General features: G+C 36.6%; 2 protein-coding genes across 2 annotated transcripts; one reads left to right on the top strand and one right to left on the bottom strand.

Annotated features, from left to right (window-relative positions):
- Positions 1–5010: 5010 nt before the first annotated feature.
- LOC128993265 (dual specificity protein phosphatase CDC14AB-like) lies at positions 5011–7560 on the top strand. The gene is made up of 2 exons (XM_054417053.1): positions 5011–5787; positions 7110–7560. The coding sequence occupies exons 1-2, from the start codon at positions 5065–5067 to the stop codon at positions 7512–7514; spliced, it is 1128 nt and encodes a 375-aa protein (XP_054273028.1). The 5' UTR covers positions 5011–5064; the 3' UTR covers positions 7515–7560.
- A 1215-nt stretch (positions 7561–8775) lies between these two features.
- On the bottom strand, positions 8776–21277 carry LOC128993583 (8-oxo-dGDP phosphatase NUDT18-like). Its single transcript, XM_054417566.1, has 7 exons — positions 20974–21277; positions 19990–20180; positions 18420–18587; positions 15405–15586; positions 13037–13142; positions 12561–12695; positions 8776–10425 (listed from the first exon to the last, which is right to left on the bottom strand). Exons 1-7 carry the CDS (start codon positions 21077–21079, stop codon positions 10315–10317), a joined length of 999 nt encoding a protein of 332 aa, XP_054273541.1. The 5' UTR covers positions 21080–21277; the 3' UTR covers positions 8776–10314.
- Between the last annotated feature and the right edge of the window lie 1027 nt (positions 21278–22304).

The following is a 22304-nucleotide window of genomic DNA, read 5'->3' as shown; positions in this document are numbered from 1 at the left end:
CTGGAAAAATGCAAATCGCCGCGTTGACGAGCATGAGAACAGTGCGTACCATAGAAATAGTATGACAAAACTTAAACTTAGATGCAATGCGAAAGGTAGTGTAAATGTCCAACTTATTGAAGAACTTGAACGCGAAATGCATTATTGGCGGGAAGTTCTCAAACGAGTTGTAGCGGCCGTCAAGTACTTGACAGTACAAGGACTCGCATTACGTGGAACTAATGAACATTTAGGTAAATTTGATAGTGGAAACTTTCTTGGACTATTGCAGTTTCTTGCGGAATTTGATCCTTTTATGGCAGAACATTTAACGAAATATGGTGACAAAGGTTCGGGAAGTACGTCTTATCTCTCTAAAACGACTTACGAGGAATTTATTTCTCTTATGGCTGGAAAAGTAAGATCCACTATTATGAAAGAGGTTAGCGAAGCAAAGTATTTTGTTCCATGTTGATGGCCCCTGGATTACTTTATATGACTATAATAATGGTACAATACCTCGTCAATTGACGAGGTATTGTACCATTATTATAGTCAAAGTATTTTGGTATTGTACTAGATTCAACCCCGGACATTTCACATGTCGATCAGCTAACATTCGTTGTTAGATATGTTAATAAAGATGGTGTGCCGATAGAAAGGTTTATTTGTTTTGTACCAAATGTTGGACATAAAGCTGAACAAATTGTTTCCGCAGTCCTTGAATTATTTGACAAGTTTGATTTGGACATTTCAAATCGCAGGGGTCAGGCGTACGACAACGCTTCAAATATGTCTGGGGTTTATTCCGGCGTTCAGGCTCGAATTAAACAGCTAAACCCTCTGGCGGAATATGTACCGTGCGCGGCGCATTCTCTCAACCTAGTAGGGTCTTGTGCTGCTGAATCGTGCACGGAAGCAGTTTCTTTTTTTGGTCTGCTACAGGAGATATACAATTTCTTCAGCGCCTCGACACATAGGTGGGCCATTCTAAAGGAGCATTGTCCTTTACATTTACAAAGTCTATCGAAGACACGATGGTCTGCTCGCCACGACGCATGTCGAGTTGTGGGTGAAAATCGAGAAGGCATTATTTGCAGTTTGCATCAAATTGCTAATGATAGTGACGAAAGACCCTCAACAAGGAACGAAGCAAATTCCTGAAAAGAAAAGCTAAGTTCTCTGGAAACAACATTCATGGCAATACTATGGGGTAAAATCTTTGAAAGATTTTCAAAGTAAACCAAAAGCTGCAGTACGAAACGACAGAACTTGGAAACATAATAACGTACTATGACTCTCTTTGTGGGTTTTTTCAAGAAGTCAGAAATAATTTTGAAGAACTTGAAAATACAGCGAAGGGCAAATGTGGCGAGAAAGAGTACAGGGCTGATAATCAACGTAAAAAAAAGAGGTCAAAACATGCTGGGGAATATGGTGAACCCAGCACTGCAATATCTTTATCAGGATCTGACAACTTTCGCGTGAATACAGTCAATGTAATTTTGGATTCATTGCATTCAGAGCTTAAGCGACGAGGTGACAAATATACTGAGCTCCATAAAAGGTTCGGATTTTTAGAGGTATTGCAACAACTGACCCCCTCTGAAATCACAAAGAAATCGGGAGAATTATTGAGTGTGTACTCCGAAGATCTCGAGCCTGCCGTGGTAGACGAGTGTTTACACTTAAAACCATTTTTGGCGCAAAACACCGACCAGAGCAAAACGAGTATCTCCCTGATTGAGATCATCAAGCTTTTACGTAACTTTGACGCTTTGGATATCTACCCTAACATCGATATTGCCCTTCGAATGGTTTTATGTGCTCCCGCTACAAACTGCACGGGAGAAAGATCTTTCTCCACTCTTCGTCGTGTTAAGAATTACCTACGATCAACAACTGGTCACGACAAAGTCTCATCACTAGCACTGCTGAACATTGAGGGGAGGCTGACTCAGGATATTCAATATGATGATATCATTGATACATTCGCCCGACAAAAGGCAAGAAGAAAGGCCCTATAAGGAAAAGAAGAATGTGTAGGAGTGCTTATATGAATAAAATAATGTGAACTATTTACTTCTGATATTTGCGCTAATATTAGGGTAAACTTTATTACGAAATTTAAATGTGAGTCACTCGTGTTTAATATTAATAGGAGTTGCACAATTTCCTTAATTTCAATGTATGTGTTAAATACGATTTTTATTTCTATCATTTATTTTTAGGGATTTTACTTAATGCTTGTTTGCTTTATTTAAGATAGGCAAAGGCAATCTCGTAAAAAATGTCTTTTTGCGCTTAGTACTAGGGTAAATTTATTTAGAAACTTTATGTGACCCACTTGATGTTTAATATTAATAGGAGTTGCACAATTTCCTTAATTTCAATGTATGTGTTAAATACGATTTTTATTTCTATCATTTATTTTTAGGGATTTTACTTAATGCTTGTTTGCTTTATTTAAGATAGGCAAAGGCAATCTCGTAAAAAATGTCTTTTTGCGCTTAGTACTAGGGTAAACTTATTTAGAAACTTTATGTGACCCACTTGATGTTTAATATTAATAGGAGTTGCACATTTTACTTAATTTCAATTTATGTCGTAAGTACGATTTTTAATTTCTATCATTATATTTATAGATTTTACATACAATACTTGTTTGCATTATTTAAGTTAGGCAATCCCGTAACTGAACGGAAAAATGTTATTTTTATCAAATTTAATATTTGTAGGCCTACTTTACATAAAAAATAGTTTTACTTTAAAACACATTAGTTGCGTCACGATATCAAAATATTTTATATAAACTGAATTTCTGAGATAAAACCTATTTCATAATGACATTATGTAATACATTATATTTCAAGGTTTTTTTATATTTTATTTATGAACCCAAATCCCGAAATTATATATAAACAAAGCTATTAACAAATCTTATAAATTACAACCTGTAGTATAAAGTTAAAAAATACAGTAAGCTATGTTGTGTTGAACGTAAAAAAGAACAACTATAAGTTCGTCCTTATAGTTAACAAAAATAATTATCTGAGTTTACAGGTTTCAGAAAAAAATCAATAAGTCCACCCTCTGCGACGTCATTTTAATTCTGTCGTATTCACTCCTCATACCTAAAGGATCGGTATGTTTAGCCGAATTATATTGCTTATAAGAATTTCAATTTAATCTAGATGGAGTTCAAGTATTGTACTGAGTTAGTGTTTGTGTGCCTGAAATATGAAGCCGCTTCGTGTGGAACTCAGCATCAGCGATGGCAATTGATTATTTGATGCGGCAATGCTCTGTAGGTTAGATTTTCTTTCAGTCCACACAAACGTGAGCTAGTAATTCATAAATTTTCTAAAGTGCATTTTAAGACGACTTTTGTTCAACCCAGATAAAAATGCATTGTGGAGAGGTATTTAATTAGCTAAGAGGCATGATCATATAATAAATTGTTTAATAGAGGTTTTCAGGAAGGGAAAGGACTACTTTAATCAGATTAGGGGGGCGGAAAAAAATATTGGGCCTAGGGGCGCCAAAATGCTAAATCCGGCCCTGCAGCCAACCTATTTCAAAGTATTTTTAAAGGAAGAAAAGCAACTTGGCTTTAGAATTATTGTTAAGGAGAAAGGAAGGATACACAACTAACTCATCTGAGTTACAGTTCTGCCAGAACTGTAACTGCCATTCTACCTTCTACCTCTGAAGAAGTCCATTAAAGAGTGAAATATCAGTATAATGTGTAACTTTGTGTGTTCTATTAACCTCCTAGGACTCTTTATTCAGGTGAGTTGGTTGTGTATCCTTCCTTTCTCTTAACAACCTATTCCAATCGTACACGGATTACGTGCATAATAAAAGCAGTCTGTTTTGTGTTTTTTGTTTGGGACACTGGCTTTGTCAACAATAAAAAAAGATTGCGGCAAAAGTAAGTAAATGCGGCAAAAGTAAGTAAATGCAGCAATTTGCAACTTTCTGTACTATAATGAATGAAAAGAAGCCCACTTTGTCAGGTGACTGTTGAAAAAAAATTTGTATTTTTGGAATTATCTTCAGGTGATCGAAAAGGATGACAAATCCAAGAGCTATTGTTTTGTTATTGACGATTGGCTAAGGGAGTATAATTTATCCACGCTATTGGATACTGAAGGTTTTATCATTGCCTTTTGAGGTTATTTATGTTTTATCATTGACACATTCAATCCAATTCACATGGCAAACCTGAAGCCAGAATTAAAATGAATCTATAGTTGAATTTTATAGTTGAACCCTTGATGAACTTTAAAATTATAGATGGAGCGTTAATTTTTAATATGTATAAACGTATGTTAGATTTTAAGAACTTTGTATCTATAGAATATCAGAGCATTGTAATATGAAAACATGTAAGAGAATGACACTATTCATGTACTTTGTGCTTTAATGAATAAAGAAATATTGAATTGAATTTTTGAGCCTCGACAGAATGCGCTGATGTCAATTACAGATTTCAGTCGAAGGCACCAACATTTAATCAAGCGATACTCAAAAGATGAGCTGCAGCATATCATTATGAGTTAAAATCGATGCAAATATATTCAACCAGTTTGAATTAATTTGATCAATAACCAGTTTAGGTAGAGTGAAAAAAGTTTTCTTTACAAGGCTTGAAGGTGTTTATTAAAAGAATAATAAAAGACTTAATGAATGTAGGCTTCTGATTCACCAACAATATAACACACTACATACTTGGAGACGTGTGTACAAACTGTTTCATAAGTAAACAAAATATTCTGATCAACAAAGGATAAAATTATTAAAAAATAAAGAAGATTCAGGGCTATTTATCACATGTGAAAAAATAAATAAACCATAAAGAATATATAAAACATGTAATGTACAGATAGGAGTTTTTAATCAAGCTGTGCACAAATTCACTTTGTATAGCAATGAGTTTAACATTTACTCCATGCATAAATTAAATTCTTAAGGCAGTGTAAGATGGAACTTTAGCTTCTGAACTGAATTTTTGCTCAACAGCTGAACAAATAAAGTATCTCAAAACAAAAATTTGTTGTTACTTTTAATTTTTCCCCCAAAATGACTAGTTTTCTACCAAAAGATCTTACGGACCCAGACATCCTAGGGGTTTCAGAATTCATAAAAAACAGGTTGTATTTCATTACTTACTACCAAAACAAAATTCCAGAAGGGACAAAGAATTTGCATTGTTTTACCACCAATGACGATTTTACTGGAGATGAAGAATCTGAAATTGTAAGCCGGGTAAGCCTAGGAACAATCTTCAAATTCTTTAATGTGTTAAACAAAAAACTGACCCAGGAAAAATACAAGGAAAAAATTATCGTGAACTACACTTCAGGTAGTGAAAGAAAAAGACGAAACGGTGCAGTTTTGATTGGAGCTTATGCTATGACACGTCTCCAAATGAGTCCAGAACAGGTTGCTGACAAACTTTCCACGCATTCATTACCCAGTCCGATAGACTTTCTGAAAGCCATGGAAAAGGCAATCTCGTTTGGATTCATCAACTTTTATAGTTTTAATGCTGAAGACTTTTACAACATGGATGATGTCAAACTTAACTGGATTGTCCCAAACAAATTGTTGATGTTCAATGGACCATTGGATGCCTCCAATGAGAGATACTTGTCTCCTCGTCGTTACATCAAGATATTCCGCTACATGGAGGTGCAGACGATCATCAGGATCTGCCATGTCAAGTATGACGCCAATCCATTTGTTGGAGCTGATTATCCACACTATGACATCAACATTGCAGGTTCCATTCCGACAGATGAGGTTAGACACTTGGATATCATTGGTCTATAGTCCAGTTATAGTTTTTTTCTTCTTTTTTTTTGTCATGGGATGCTAGGCACGAGCCTGGGATTGTTTTTCTCATTACTTCAGGGGTTACCTAGGGGTTGTGGCATTATCACTTAGATCAATTCCATTGGTGACTAGGCGGGAATCGAACCCGGGACCTCAGGGACTGAAGTCCCGCTCTCTAACCACTACGCCACTACGCCAGCTCACTCCCCCAGTCCATTAAGAGTAGCTACAGTGTAAAATTTTAAATTATATGCAATATTTGTGAGTTAAATTTATAAGGTAAACTGAAAAAATTATTTTGGCAATTTTCGCAGAAAGTATGGTTATAAACAAATATTAAAAAGCTAGCTGAACCAAAAAAGACAGCACAACCCCCCTACTAAAACCAACTATTGCACCTTCATTATTTCTCAAGGCACAGTTATCATTCTCAAAAGTTTAATTTTCATAATTTTGATTTGTTGATTGATTTAATAGACATATCAAACTTCTTTGGGATCTAAAATATGTTTGTTCGTTATTAGAGATTCTCAATGTCTAATGATGAAAGCTATCCATCAACAAAGAGATTGTAGACATTTTTGGATGTAGATATGTAATCACTATGTCGATATTATTATAGATTTGCCTATGGAGGCTTGTAGACATACCGTTCCCCATAATTTAAGTTTGTAGCCTTTTTAGAATGAAAATGAAAGTAGGCTAAATTAATCGAGCCAGCAACAGTACTATAATGTTGCACCAACTTTTCAAGCAAGCTGAGCTGGACTCGATCGAGGTACAATTGATTAATTGTTCATTTATAGCATCTTTTATGCCACAAATAAAAATAGCCTAAACAGTATCAGCATTCTGACGCATACTTTCTCCCACAAGCTTGTCAACAACTTTTATCATGGGTAAGTGGTGGGAGTAACTATGATATTTTAGGCAAAAATCACAAAATTTGTAATAGCTTTTGAACCCTAATTGTTGCAGTAATGGGGGCACTATGTTTTTAGAATTATAAGGACCATAACACATTAAAAGTCAAAGGGGATGAAATATCTTCTACTCACTATAGTCAAAGGGCATGCTTCTATACTCACACTAGTCAAATCCACAAGTCAAAGAGGATGAAATGTCTCTACTCTTTATAGTCAAATACACAAATCAAAGTGGATTAAATATATTCCACTCACTATAGTCAAATCAAATCCAAAAGTCAGTAGTTAAAAACTTATGTTGAAATGTGTTTAAACATATAATATTTTGGCAAATATACTCTGTGGCTATATTTTGTCCTCCAGGTTTTGGAAGCCTTCCTTGAGCTAACTGAAGAGTGCGAAGGTGTCGTCCTGATCCACTGCCGTGAATATTTGGGCAGAGCCGGGTGTCTGGCAGGAGCTTATTTAGTCAAACACTTCGGACTATCAGCAGAAGAGGCAGTGGCTTGGGTGAGACTCTGCACCTCAGAATGTATCTTGGAGGCGCAGAAAAACTGGCTCAAAGATAAGGAGGCACCCCTTCAAAAAGCCGGGGAACTACATAAAATGGAGGGAAAACATTCTAATCCATGTATATCAATTTGTGCATATAGAAGCAAAGAGGTCCAGTCATCTGATAAGGAAAATATGGAATCGTCCAATTTTGATGTAACTGCTCAACTAGAAAATGAGATAAAAGTTGAAATGCCTGAATATCAAGTGGCATAGCAAAAATTGTAAAAGGAAATCTGGCTAATAAATTATTTTTACAGTATTTCTTTGAGGACATTCTTTAGTTGTATAATAATTTGTTTTATTTATTTACAAATTAAGAAATGAGTAATATTAAATCAATTATTGTGTTGGATTGCAAAGTTGGCATTTCCATCATTATACACTGAAATTCCACTGAAACTTAAATAGTAAAAGCCGAAATTATTTATAAAGATAACACAAGTTTCCATACCGAGCCATGGCTTGGTCCCTGGGTCCTATACAAAAAGTAGCATAGGCTACTCTAATCATGTTTTCTTTTCTAAAATCCTCTTTTGCAAAAAATCTATTTGAATTAGATTTGCTAGTGTGGTAGCCCTTTGCGGTCAAATGGCAAGTATGGGGAGTATAGGTCGCCGCCAGCCATTTCCCCGACTGCTCGAAAATGACAACCTATACTCGCAGAAAAAAGAAAAAAAAATTAGACCTCAAAGGGTTTAAAAGTCTTCTGCCACCTCTTCTTACGTTTCAATGGTCTCTTTCTGTCATTTATACTTCAAAATATTTCATCTCATAAAATAAATATTATTTTAAATTACTTAAATAATTTAAAATATCTATATGCTCCTCCCACCTAAACACTAAAAAGGCCAAAATATTTTATTTCTCATACTACAGCAAAAGTAATTGTAAAACATTGGTAGTACAGTATAGCTGATGTAGTTGAAAATGAATTTCTAGGATGGAAATTGGAAAGGAATAAACTGAAGGGTGACATTTGCTGTATGTTCCCCTATTCTAACATGGTCCGCCGATTTTTACTAAGAAATCAGTTCCAACCAATATATTGTCATTTGAATTAAATTTTCATCATCATTGAGTTTACTACGATGCACTCTATACCTTTTTTGTGTACCTTTTTGAGTACCTTTTTTATGTCTATACCTTTTTCAGTATATATAAACCAAGTGGAATGTAAAAATATTACAGTAAATTGAAATGCTGCTTTTATGTGCTTATATATAGTAAAATCATCTAGGTTTCATAAAAAAAAATGGCCACAAATAGTTGAATACTGTACATTGGTAAACAGCTGTTTGATTACTTAGCCGAACAAGCTGGATGCAGTTTTGTGTGATAGGCCAACTGTAAAGATATAAAACAAAAAAAAATATTCTTTTATGATTGAGAGAGCTTACAAAAAGGTGCAGTATGATAAAACTAAATCAACTCAAAAATATTCAAGGATTACAAAATCTACAACAATTGTGTATAATCATTTTATTAACAAAAATAAACAATATATAAAATTTGATAACCATCCTTAAAATAAATTATATAGATACAATTTGCCAGCATCACTGTAATAAAATTCGGTTAGAGATGTTTTTTCTCTGTTAGAAATCAATCAACAACAATAAATAACTCTCATCAAATTCATAAACCTTACGGTAACGGAAAAAGCAATAACATTGCTAACATGTGATGAACAAATGGATGATGATGTATAAGCACAATCAAGGTCATAAACAATTAGTAACATTTAAATAGTATTATAACATACAAAAATAATGTATTGACGGTGGATTTAAAATTTGTAAAATTCCTCTAAAGAGGCAAGGGCCAACATTACTTTTATCTACATGAATGTAATGGCAATAGTTAAGTACAAATTCAGTCTCCATCACCATACAAAAGAAATAAAGGATATTATTACAACAAGTAGTAATGTTTAAAATAACTGAAATATAAAATAAATATATTTGATTATAAACAATATAAAACATCATTCAAAATTAAAATAGTATAAAATAAATATACACAGCACATAGAAGAAGTAAAGATAAAACCATATATGAATATATCTATTTTGTACAACTGTTAATTTTTTTTAATTCTCACTCTCTTTATTCAAGTATCAAAAAGAGTACCTGTATAGATTGTAAAACTAATTTGTTGTATTTCCCATTAGAAACATCCTTTAGGCAAAATTAAAATTAAATGTTATTTAAGCTCATAAATACATTTTTTTCTACAAGTACTTCATTACATTGAGATTAAAATAACAAAATAGAATTATGTTCAGCCATTCAAGCTCATTAAAATCTTAAAACATTTTCAACAATGCAATAAATATTAATCAGGCACTTTTAAATACATTTAAAACTACATAAGCTATAATTATGTTAAACTTGAGCATAACAGCCAAGACAATTGAATTTGTTAAGTATTTATTGAATTTGCTTGCAAAAACTCTATAACCTATCAATATTTATATTTGGTGGTACCTCAGACAAAACCTTCATTTCACCCTAGTTTCTTTTTCACTAGATGCTTGGATAAAATTGAATCATCCATAACACTCATCAACCTTCAATGTAAATTGTTCATATGTCCTGACAAAATTTAATGTCATATTAATGTACTTTCAATTTTAAGATGAAAATTCAGATGAAATGTAGCTTATTCCCTTTCCCTATGGGAAATTCACTATCAGGATAGTCAAGTTCAGCGGTCAAGTATAAAAATGGATAAGAAATTCTACACGGATAAAAAAAATCTAAATAATTTTATCGGCAACTATATTCAAAAGTTAAATGTTTGTTTCAACTGTAATAACATAAAGTTTTATAATCAAATAAAAAAATAGAAAATTTTGACAATCTTACCGTAATTTATAAGTAAACATTCAGTCAATATCTATCTACTAAACAAATCAAATAAAATTTGTCTGTGATTTGGAGTCCTAGCCCTCTTCAGTTCTTTGCATTGTGATAGTACCAGGTTAATATTTACTTGTAGAGTGTACAGTCCACTAGGAGATGACGTGCAGTGGTACAGTCATGTTACGAGGTACACGCTGAATGAGTTTATCTCCCAAACCACCACCTACCATCAGCCAGGTATACTTGTCTATGGGAAACACCTGGAACAGACGACACAACTCAAACAGCTGATCAAACATTTGCCAGGTGGAGAAAAGGACTGTGGAGAACAGATTGTATTGAACTATTAAAAAATAAAATATGGTACCATACCAAATGATTCCGTGACAGCTCTAACTCATCATTGGATGATCCATGTTTTGGATTCCATCATAATATATGACAGGGCCTCAAAATAATACATCTTGCGATTCAGGGTGTCTTATCAGCTGACCAAAGCAATGAATACAAATTACAAACCTTAGCAACGCCTATGTTAAAAATTCAGTCTGGGAATATTTGAATCCCGGATATACTAGTTCCCACGGCGGCCACTAAGTAGCAAAGGGGCTAAATTGCAACCACATACGGCCAAGTCAACTGACTGAGTGAGACAAAGAATCAGCTTAGAAAGAGAGAGAGAGATAAAGCAGAGTGGTCACCGCGCGATCACATCCCAGCTGCTGCCGCACGAAGCTCATTTCGGCAGTAAAATTCGGATCTGACTATTCTCCATAAGCATTTCGCTTCTAAGTTCTTCATTGATCAATGTAAATTTCAGTGAATTTAGAAGGGAGGGGGACAATGATAAAACGTACGACCTATTCACAGACAAAGAAAACACAACACAAAAACACGGTACACTTTTTATGAAAATCTAAACATAGTTTTTGGCATCGAGGGTCTAGGACTGCACATTTATGTTGATTAATTTTTTTAAAGGTTGTTTCATGTTGTGTTCTTTCTTTGTATGCTATTAAAAGAAATTGCAAGATGGATTTTTTTCCCTTTGACAAATATGATTAACGATTATGGCTCCAGCCGAACTGCAGGACAAGCCAAAGTTGTCAATTGTGGTTGTTGATTGGTTACCAGTCAAAATTAATAAACAAATTCACACTTTGCATATTACTCCCAAAAATTTCAGAAACTCTAAGAAATTAGTAAAAGTATATTGTTTGACACTGTAGAGAATATTGCTGAGACAATCCACAAAAATTTAAACTTATAGTGGTGAGTTAATTAAACTAGATGTTGTTTCCTGAGCAAAATTATAGGAGCCAAACATAGTACTTTTATGAAATGAACTACACAAGTCTATGTGTGGTTGTTTCGATCAAATCGGATGGCTTATTCTAGAAGTAACGTAAACGACTGTTGACCTTTTAACAACCACTACCAAAACAGTATAATTAAATAAGCTAATATTGATTAAGAAGAAATTCCATTGCGTTAGAACAGATTGTAATTTACATTTTTTATTTTACTCTGGCTTGGCCATGCGTTTTTAACTTTCCCTGTACAAAATTACTCATTTCTTTAAGTTTAAGGATATTTTTTTAAAGCCATGTGTTAAATCATAAAAATTATCAAAATATGCTTTAACGTCAGTTAGTTGCTTGGAAATAAATAAGTTTAAAAATTTTAACCAAAGTAGAATTTGTTTATATTGTAGGGCCTATTGTTATTTTTTTAATGGCATTTCTGTAGGCGAGGTATTTATTAACTTGTGACAATTTTGTGGGCTTTACTCACCTTTAATTGTCCGGTGAAATACAGAACTCGTCATATACAGTTAACACACACACACACATATTACATCAACCTGGAGATCAAGTTTAACATTTCACAAATCCCAAAAACATCCCACTTTTTCAGGGTAGAAAAACTTAATTTTCGTCCCACACACGAGTCAAACGTCTAACCTCAACAGTATTGTAATACGGCAGAGTCGCTACTCGCTATTCATGGCGATTGAAGACAAGCCACTTTTACTACCAATGGTGGATGTTAGCACTGTTTATTAAAAGGTGCCGATAACAGGTATTGCCGCCCTCGTGCGAGACGATTACCAAAGTCACGGAAACTGCAGGCTACGCTCATGGGTGTTGCCGCAGTTGCGGGAGACGATTAACGATGTTGTGGAGACTGCAAGTTACGCTCACAGATGTTGTCGCTGTTGCGGGAGACAATTACCGAAGTCGCAGAGACTGCAAGTTATGCTTACCACTACTGACGCAGTCGTGGGAGACGATTACCGAAGTCACGGAGACAGCAAGTTACGCACATGGGTGTTGCCGTAAAACTCTACAATGACTACATCACATCACTACAAGATACCAGTACGAGTACAGACCTGTTCTAGAGGCACCCGGAAGGCTATCAGAATGGTCATGAGGAGGCCGTCATGAGCACCCTCGGGCTTACCACAGTGTTCTACACTCAGCACACCATGGGGCTTGTGAGGAGGCACGTCTGCACCAAAGATCTCCTGCGGACAACAATCAAACAATGTATGAGTGGGACACTACTTTTAGCAAAAACTTATTCTTAAATTGTTTGGAATGATGTTTTTCGTTAAAATGTGTAAGCCTAAGCTACTTCAGAAACATTAATGGAAGAAACTTTGTCCTACATCTGGCTACAATTTTTTTTACTGAAGCAAGCAATATAAAATCTTATGAAATATAAAATTTGTTAAAATATGTTATTATTTAACTATTGTTTACCAATTTAAACCACAATAATGATATGGCGATGAAAAATTTATTTCATTACTAGTACTGAAAATGACAAAATGATAGTTTACTCTAAAAGTATCAGCTAACTCACCACCATGAACTTTCGGATGGTTGAATGTAAATTGTGATGATGATTGACCTCACAAATTGGCAAGTGCACTTCAGTCTTCTCTGACAGCAATATGTGTACTCGGTTGCTAAAAACATAAGAAAAGTAAACAGCCTTTCAATAAAGATTGAATGCACCGGTAAATATGATAAATTTAGGAGTAACACTTACCAATATTGCAATTGAGTAGACCAGTATACAGAACTCTAGTTTAGAAGTTATGTTTTAGATATCATATTATAAACTATTGATCATTTCTACTATGGTTGTCTGTCTGTAAGTTACCAACGACAGACAACCCTATCTGGGTTATGTGTCTGGGTATCCAACGAGTTACCACCATGGCAAAGCGAGATAGTTAAATCTGATATTGGCACCGAGTTTTTGTCTTCATCCTCTACTATTCTAGTTGTTTATTCAAGTCAAGTCAAGTCAAGTCAATCATTTATTTTCACATAACGTTTTACAGATCCAGCATAGCTGGGAAACAGGTGAAATGGTCATGGACAATTAAAATACATAAAACTATAATAACTATACAATATGCTAAGAAATCAAATATACATCATTAAAAAAATCATCAACTTTGTAATACCCTTTATTAAGCAGCAATTTGGTAACTTCTTTTTTGTATTTTTCAAAAGATTCTAATGATTTAATATTATCAGGAAGTTTATTATACAGTTTTTTCCCTAGGTATTGTGGAAGGGTTTCTAGTGAGGTAAGTCTATGAATGGGCAGTTGTAAATCATTTCGATGTCGTGTTAAATAATTATGGTTATGGTTTTCATTCATAAAATATTCAAGATTTTTTTAAATAAATATTAATGTTTGCAGGATATAAACAGACGGAAGTGTTAATATTTTCAATTCTCTAAATAATAATTTACAGGATTGCCTAGGCTTTGAAAATGTCATAATTCTAAGGATCTTTTTTTGAATTTTGAAAATGGTTTCGGCATTTGAGTAGCTGCCCCAGAACTCTATTCCATACAACATGTTTGACACAAACAAAGCATAATAAACAATCATCCTTGTTCTGAGGTCAGTAACATGCTGCAGGACAGACATCTGGAAACAGACTGTATTTAGTTTATTAGCTAAAACTGATGTGTATTTATCCCAATTTAAAGTGTTTTGTACCTGAATACCTAAAAATTTTGTAGATGACGTTTCATTAATAATTTCTCCTTGAAAATTTATATTTAATTCGATGGTTTCTCTGTCATGAGTAGTTTTGAACCTGACAATTTGAGTTTTAGAACAATTTAGACTCAGACCATTTGCTCTGAACCATTTGTTTAAATCTTCAAAAGTTTGGTTTATCAAATTTTGTAAATTGTTAGGGCTGTTTGATTTTAATATAGCTGTTGTGTCATCTGCGTATAGAACAAGCTTTGAGTTTATGTTAAAAGGCAGGTCGTTAATATAGATTAAAAACAACAAGGGTCCCAATATAGAGCCCTGAGGTACACCACAATAGATCATTTTCCATTTTGAAAAGTTATAGATATTATCTTTAAAAATAATAGTTCTTTGAAAGCGGTAAGATGGAAATTGGGCGATAGTTATCTGAGTTTGATTTACTGCCATTTTTATGAAGCGGTTTCACATCAGCATATTTTAACTGATAAGGAAAAATTCCACTTTCAAAAGACTGGTTTATTATCTGACTTAAAGGTCCAAAAACAACGTTGGCAGTTTGCTTTATCAGTTTAACAGGAAGTGGGAATTTTTTTTATTCCCACCCCTTTGTGACGAGTAGACTTGTGATAGTAGCCAAAGGCAAAGTGAGGGCAAATTGAAGCACCAGCCAAATATGAATCACGTTTCGTGATTAGGTTTCCGTGATATGGGGGTAAGGTTAGTCCTATTATCTATAGGCAGTAAATGGATACGTAATACATAAGAAGAATAACTGTTTCGGGGGGAAAATATTTACCGTAATTTTCTTAGGTAGTTTGGAGAAGGGTGCACAACCAGGCAGTGGATGTCCATCAGTTTCCATCACAACAGATTTAAGTTGAAGAAACCTTGCTTGCTGACTGGCACATCAGTCGAGCCCGGCTAACTGTTGTCCTTAGTTGCCTTGGAGACCCTATCAATTCTGAACATCTAGTTCAGTAACACCGTGTAACTTTCAAAATATCCCTAACTTTGGTTAAATTCTTAAACAACGCTAATGAACACCGCATAGCTGGCATACACCGTGCAAACGTTCAAAAGCATCTTTAATTAATATATTTTTAATCAATAAATTTCAATGGGCTTAATTAAACTAGCTTCTTAGGCCTACAAGGAGAACTGTATCAAAATTCTTTAAATTGAAGCTACACAACATTAATTTTACCTGCTCTTCTGTCTGGCGAGGATAACGAATCTCAACAACAGCTTATGATGTGGTCGCACTGCAGGCAACATGCTAGGGTGTTGGGGCTCTTGTCTCAGTCTGAACTGATGTCCTCTCTCCACCACTGACAAGATGTCCTTGCATCTCAGACTCATCTGCTCTGGGTCCTTCACCCACTTGGCCTACAACACACAACATAGTCTATCAGCAACAGCTTGTGATGTGGCCGCACTGCAGGCAACATGCTAGGGTGTTGGGGCTCCTGTCTCAGTCTGAACTGATGTCCTCTCTCCACCACTGACAAGATGTCCTTGCATCTCAGACTCATCTGCTCTGGGTCCTTCACCCACTTGGCCTACAACACACAACATAGTCTATCAGCAACAGCTTGTGATGTGGTCGCACTGCAGGCAACATGCTAGGGTGTTGGGGCTCCTGTCTCAGTCTGAACTGATGTCCTCTCTCCACCACTGACAAGATGTCCTTGCATCTCAGACTCATCTGCTCTGGGTCCTTCACCCACTTGGCCTACAACACACAACATAGTCTATCAGCAACAGCTTGTGATGTGGTCGCACTGCAGGCAACATGCTAGGGTGTTGGGGCTCCTGTCTCAGTCTGAACTGATGTCCTCTCTCCACCACTGACAAGATGTCCTTGCATCTCAGACTCATCTGCTCTGGGTCCTTCACCCACTTGGCCTACAACACACAACATAGTCTATCAGCAACAGCTTGTGATGTGGTCGCACTGCAGGCAACATGCTTGGGTGTTGGGGCTCTTGTCTCAGTCTGAACTGATGTCCTCTCTCCACCACTGACAAGATGTCCTTGCATCTCAGACTCATCTGCTCTGGGTCCTTCACCCACTTGGCCTACAACACACAACATAGTCTATCAGCAACAGCTTGTGATGTGGTCGCACTGCAGGCAACATGCTAGGGTGTTGGGGCTCCTGTCTCAGTCTGAACTGATGTCCTCTCTCCACCACTGACAAGATGTCCTTGCATCTCAGACTCATCTGCTCTGGGTCCTTCACCCACTTGGCCTACAACACACAACATAGTCTATCAGCAACAGCTTGTGATGTGGTCGCACTGCAGGCAACATGCTAGGGTGTTGGGGCTCCTGTCTCAGTCTGAACTGATGTCCTCTCTCCACCACTGACAAGATGTCCTTGCATCTCAGACTCATCTGCTCTGGGTCCTTCACCCACTTGGCCTACAACACACAACATAGTCTATCAGCAACAGCTTGTGATGTGGTCGCACTGCAGGCAACATGCTAGGGTGTTGGGGCTCTTGTCTCAGTCTGAACTGATGTCCTCTCTCCACCACTGACAAGATGTCCTTGCATCTCAGACTCATCTGCTCTGGGTCCTTCACCCACTTGGCCTACAACACACAACATAGTCTATCAGCAACAGCTTGTGATGTGGTCGCACTGCAGGCAACATGCTAGGGTGTTGGGGCTCTTGTCTCAGTCTGAACTGATGTCCTCTCTCCACCACTGACAAGATGTCCTTGCATCTCAGACTCATCTGCTCTGGGTCCTTCACCCACTTGGCCTACAACACACAACATAGTCTATCAGCAACAGCTTGTGATGTGGTCGCACTGCAGGCAACATGCTAGGGTGTTGGGGCTCTTGTCTCAGTCTGAACTGATGTCCTCTCTCCACCACTGACAAGATGTCCTTGCATCTCAGACTCATCTGCTCTGGGTCCTTCACCCACTTGGCCTACAACACACAACATAGTCTATCAGCAACAGCTTGTGATGTGGTCGCACTGCAGGCAACATGCTAGGGTGTTGGGGCTCTTGTCTCAGTCTGAACTGATGTCCTCTCTCCACCACTGACAAGATGTCCTTGCATCTCAGACTCATCTGCTCTGGGTCCTTCACCCACTTGGCCTACAACACACAACATAGTCTATCAGCAACAGCTTGTGATGTGGTCGCACTGCAGGCAACATGCTTGGGTGTTGGGGCTCTTGTCTCAGTCTGAACTGATGTCCTCTCTCCACCACTGACAAGATGTCCTTGCATCTCAGACTCATCTGCTCTGGGTCCTTCACCCACTTGGCCTACAACACACAACATAGTCTATCAGCAACAGCTTGTGATGTGGTCGCACTGCAGGCAACATGCTAGGGTGTTGGGGCTCCTGTCTCAGTCTGAACTGATGTCCTCTCTCCACCACTGACAAGATGTCCTTGCATCTCAGACTCATCTGCTCTGGGTCCTTTACCCACTTGGCCTACAACACCGCATAACATGTAGGCCCTATATGTATATGTATACACCAAGGTGGGGTGTGGCTAGGTATTTGAGCTGAGCTTAACCTTAAAGTTAAACTGATTGAGAAAGTTAGAAAGTTGAGCAGAGTCAAGTTTTTAATCTCACTATATTTTTGCAATCGCAGAAAGCATCCGTAGAAATGTTCACAATTTTGCCGCGATCGCAGGATACGATGACAATGTCTTTGTAATCTCCAAAGATAGATATTCATGGTTTTGGTTTTGCTGTGATTTGGAAGCAATGACATTGTAACTGTGGCTGTAAGGAATTTTTATGACTCTGCCTGTCGTGGTTCTAATTAATCAATCTTTACTGTTTCCCCATTTGTCTCATAGGCATGCATTAATCTAAAATTTACCCAGTTATGGTGTTTGGCTGGATTAGTGAGAGCTCCCCAACAAATTTATACCACATAAGATTTTAACTGATTGGGTTGATGGTCCAAAGTTAACTTTAAGAAAAGCCAATCAGGATATATTCAACTGCGCCTGACTACTGGGTGAATGTTCACTCACATAAGACTTGCTTGTAATGCTTGACTTAAAACTATTCCCTTGTACACCTTGAAATTCATGTCTCCAGTTAAAATTAATATCAGGAATGACGGTAATTTAATTTTTTTTAAACAGCAAGTACTTCATTGATATACCTGAACCTTAGTTTATGTATGCTATTATGTATAGCCTTAGTTATTACCAAATCCAGTCAAAACTAACCTGTAGGGATTCAGAGTCGGCTTGCCCAGGAGTCTTCAGTGTGCCGCCAGTGACATGACCAGCTAGTATGAACCTGAACCAAGCTTTGCTGGCACACTGGACCATGATGAGAGAGGTAGGCTCCATGTACAGGCCAGTCTCTTCAAGGACTTCTCTTTTCACAGCTTCCTGTTCACAACACAAAAATTTGTATTGCAAGTCTTAAATTCTTATCCCTTAAGAAAGCAAATAGTAATTTGTAGCCATAGCCTACCGAGACACATTTGTTTGGTAATAGTCAAAAGGCCAAGGGTATTAAAAATGTAAGGTCACAGGACTAAAAAAATATTGACAGGCTACAAAAACTCTTAGCAAGTTAGACATAAAACTTTTTTAGACACCTTCAAAATTAATGGTGCGTGATATTATTATTATTATTATTGTTCTAAACTGGAGTTTCTAAGAGGACCCTGTAAAAATTTGCAGCAACATCTACCTGTTCTACCATCTATCTATCTAGGTGCGTCTCTTTCTGTTTATTGTTCACATATTGACCAATAAACATTTGACATCTAGCCTGGCTACATTATTAAAATTTTACCGTCAAAAAAGCAAACTGTAACAGGTTAATAAAACAGGCAGCTGCGAAACAAATCTCAATTTAGGCCCTACGTTACTCAATTGGGGAACAGCTTGCTTTTTGGAACTGATTTAAGTTCTAGGGCACTATAGGCCTAGTGTGCGATATAGTCATTACTTATGTTTAGATACCTACCGTACTTATTTATTTTTATTTTTTACTTTTGGGTAATAGGTACGGTAGGCTACTTAAAGAAAGGCTTGTAGCATTTTTAAGTAGTTTTTTTGGGTTCACTAATATTTTTAATTTAATAGGTATAAGTAAGTAGGCTATATACATACAGTAGACTCTCACTTATCCGGACTCCTCAGAACCGAGGCCAATCCGGATAACGGTTTTGCCGGTTGAACCGACGTCCCCAAAAACTCGTTAAAACGGGCCTTTTGCTGTGATATTTTAATTAAATTTAGAAGAGCATTGTATTTAGACACGTGATCACTGGTCTCAAATCTTTCCCACGAGAACAGTCGTTTCAGCCGGTACCGCCCACTTCCTGTCGATCTAACTTAGTCCAGTTAAACCAATGTGCTGATAAAAATTGTCTGGTTAAAGAGATGTCATTTCTGCCGATTGTAATCCGGTTAAACCGACGTCCGGTTAAAAGGTGTCCGGCTAAGAGGGAATCTACTGTAGGCCTAAATACATCCTATAGTAACTTCGTGGCTCAGTCACTAGCGTGACAGTCTACAAACCTATAAGATATGGTAACGATTTGTTTTGACGTAATGGTGTCTACCACTAAATTTTATCAGTAGGCCTAACTCTTTGGTTTACTACCTGGACGGGCAAATGCAAGGATAAGTTAATTGAAACCTGTAAACTCAAAAAATAACTTTGGCTGATTAGCCTACTTAGATTGAGGTTAAAAGAACAGCTGGCTTTTGGATATTCATGTTTTAAAATATGATTGAGATCTAACAATGGTTTTAGCACTTTTGGGTTCAATCTTACCTCAATGTCCTCTCCAGGTTCCATTCTGCCGGCAGGGAGGTACCACTGGCCTGCACATGAGCTTTTGGCTTCTTGCATCATCAATATTTCTCCGTCATCATTGAAAAGTACTGCCATGACAATGTATGTCACAGTGTTCTTAACAACAGGAACAAAATCAGATGGTGTCGAGGGAGTTACCCCCTTAGCAGCTGAAAAATAAATGTCTCATTAGGCCTACAAACTTAGGCTTATTACGTTCAGTAACTTACTATTAAATACAATATAGGCCTAACTTACACCTTTTTATACCAAGGGGTTGTTAAAGTATGTATAGTAGGCTAACAAAACATGCTTTAGAACTAGCAGCTAATCTGGTTTGGTCTGTTTTTCCTATTACCAGCCAAGGCACGAGTCCGATGGAGACCCTTCTTCAACGATAATGTCTTCTACTTTGTCGGTCGATGCTGATACTTAGTATACAAACCATATTCCCTAGTTCAGGAAGTATTAGCTTGAAGGCCTACCTACCAAATTGTCCACATAGCCTATCAGTAGCCTATTACAAGTCCAACTCAAGGGACATGTTGCTCTAGCTTCCTAGTTAGCATTTTGGACTTCAATTCAAGAGGGACAGGATGCCCAGCATTCCACAAACATTTCAGAGGCTTAGATTGCTTTCCTTTAAAAGGGTTTCTGTTTTAACTTAAATTGCAGAAATGCCACTGGGGTTGAAACAAAAACTTAATTTTTAATCACATAGTTAAAAATCTATTTGACAAAGTTTTTCATTTGAATGAGTGTAGGACGGATATTTAGTAAAGTGCAGCCGAAGGTTTACTAATCGAATCGATAGTTTCAATCGATAAGTTATTAGCGTAGCCCAGTTAAGAAACTGTACCCCAAATCAGGCCTAGGTTAGGCCCCAAAGGCCTATATTAACCTTACAGTGGTCTAGCCTTAACTTAGTAAGCTATGCAGATTATCAAATTGTTTCTTGCTTACCTATAGCTTCATTCTGATCTGCAAGGGAAAAGTCACACAATTCTTCACTGTCTTGAAGGGCCAGGCCATCTAACAGCAAACACAAATTGTTTTCTATTGAATCCATGGTTAGGTCGAATTGACCTAGATGTGAAAGCTCAATAGAATAATAAATTTAAAACGTTGCCTTAAAAATCATTTGTGTCACCCAAACGTCAAATTATAAACTAAACTAAGGTAAAAATAACTTTAAAATTTACGCATGGCTGCTACTAGAGTCACCACTAAATTTTTTGTCAACGTCAAGCCAAACCCTAAAACTAACCCTTCCCTGGAATTCCGCTTCCTCCGTCTGCTCTTCCTTTTTCTTTGACATTACATTCCATTGGATGTCAACAAAACATCAAAACATTCCCCTCTGGGGAAAAGTGACATAGGTGACCCACACAGACAAGAAGCAAAATCAAAATCCCATACGGTAGAGTGTCGTACAGTAACAAATGTATAATAAATAATTACGGAAATCTAAATTATAGCAGGATTAAGATATATTTAAATTAGCATATTATTTAAGGTAGGTATAGAATGCCCTTATCATATTATAACAGGATAACTTAGCTCTGCCAATTCAAACAACAGAAATGAACCTAAAAACTTAAAGCCATTTGGGTACTGACCTTTTATTACATAAGCTCCTGGCTGTAACTTATATTCCATATTAAAGTAATCATAAATCACTTACGCAAAACAGAAACTAAAATAACAAAAACAATATAAAGAAAGGTAACCGGCTACCTTTACGGAGGTCCAGTAGGGAAAAGGAAAAGTAACTTATAACTAGCTGTATATGGTTTGATGTAAACATATATTTTGGACCACGATAATATTTTTTAGAAAGTGGGAAATGGTGGGAAAAGTACCTATTTTAAACCCGCGTTTCCAAACTCATTCAAATATAATTTTGGCTTTATATTTTACTTTATCTAAATTATTGAAGAACTAATACGGGAGTTATTATTTTGTCAACACTGCCAGTGGACATGAATATATATATACTAGCTAAGTAGGACAATTTGCTGCGTCCATGAAATATTTGTTACCATATTACCATTATGTTGGTTCTAGATATCATATTTTCGAACAATTTGATTTAGGCCTATTAAAGAGAAAGCTGTTTTTTTAATTATCGATCTATATCTGAGGAGGGCATAAGAAGGTTTAGCGTGGTTTGGCCCAACTGACACAATCCCTCATCAGACTGTAACATAGCAGAGTGACCTCGTACAGACTGTAACCTCGTAGGTGCGCCGTCGTGCATTTAGCCAGCCGCAGTTGGCGTGTATTCATGCTGC

The sequence above is a fragment of the Macrosteles quadrilineatus genome, unplaced genomic scaffold (assembly GCF_028750875.1).
Source record: "Macrosteles quadrilineatus isolate MER2022 unplaced genomic scaffold, UCM_ALF_1.0 Scaffold_4__1_contigs__length_99947679, whole genome shotgun sequence".
Taxonomy (NCBI): domain Eukaryota; kingdom Metazoa; phylum Arthropoda; class Insecta; order Hemiptera; family Cicadellidae; genus Macrosteles; species Macrosteles quadrilineatus.
The sequence above is the reverse complement of the archived record's forward strand: the minus strand, read 5'-3'. Positions and strand labels throughout refer to the sequence as shown.

Bases quoted from the DNA above. Each gene is read 5' to 3' on its own strand.
- LOC128993583 (XM_054417566.1), bottom strand. From the start codon at position 21,079: ATGGATTCAATAGAAAACAATTTGTGTTTGCTGTTAGATGGCCTGGCC. The intron at 13,143-15,404 runs GTAAAATTAATG...TTATGTTTTTAG, and splicing joins CTCGCCAGACAGAAGAGCAG to CAACCGAGTACACATATTGC. The intron at 10,426-12,560 runs GTCTGTACTCGT...CGTCTGTTCCAG, and splicing joins TCCGGGTGCCTCTAGAACAG to GTGTTTCCCATAGACAAGTA.
- LOC128993265 (XM_054417053.1), top strand. From the start codon at position 5,065: ATGACTAGTTTTCTACCAAAAGATCTTACGGACCCAGACATCCTAGGG. The intron at 5,788-7,109 runs GTTAGACACTTG...TTTGTCCTCCAG, and splicing joins GTTCCATTCCGACAGATGAG to GTTTTGGAAGCCTTCCTTGA.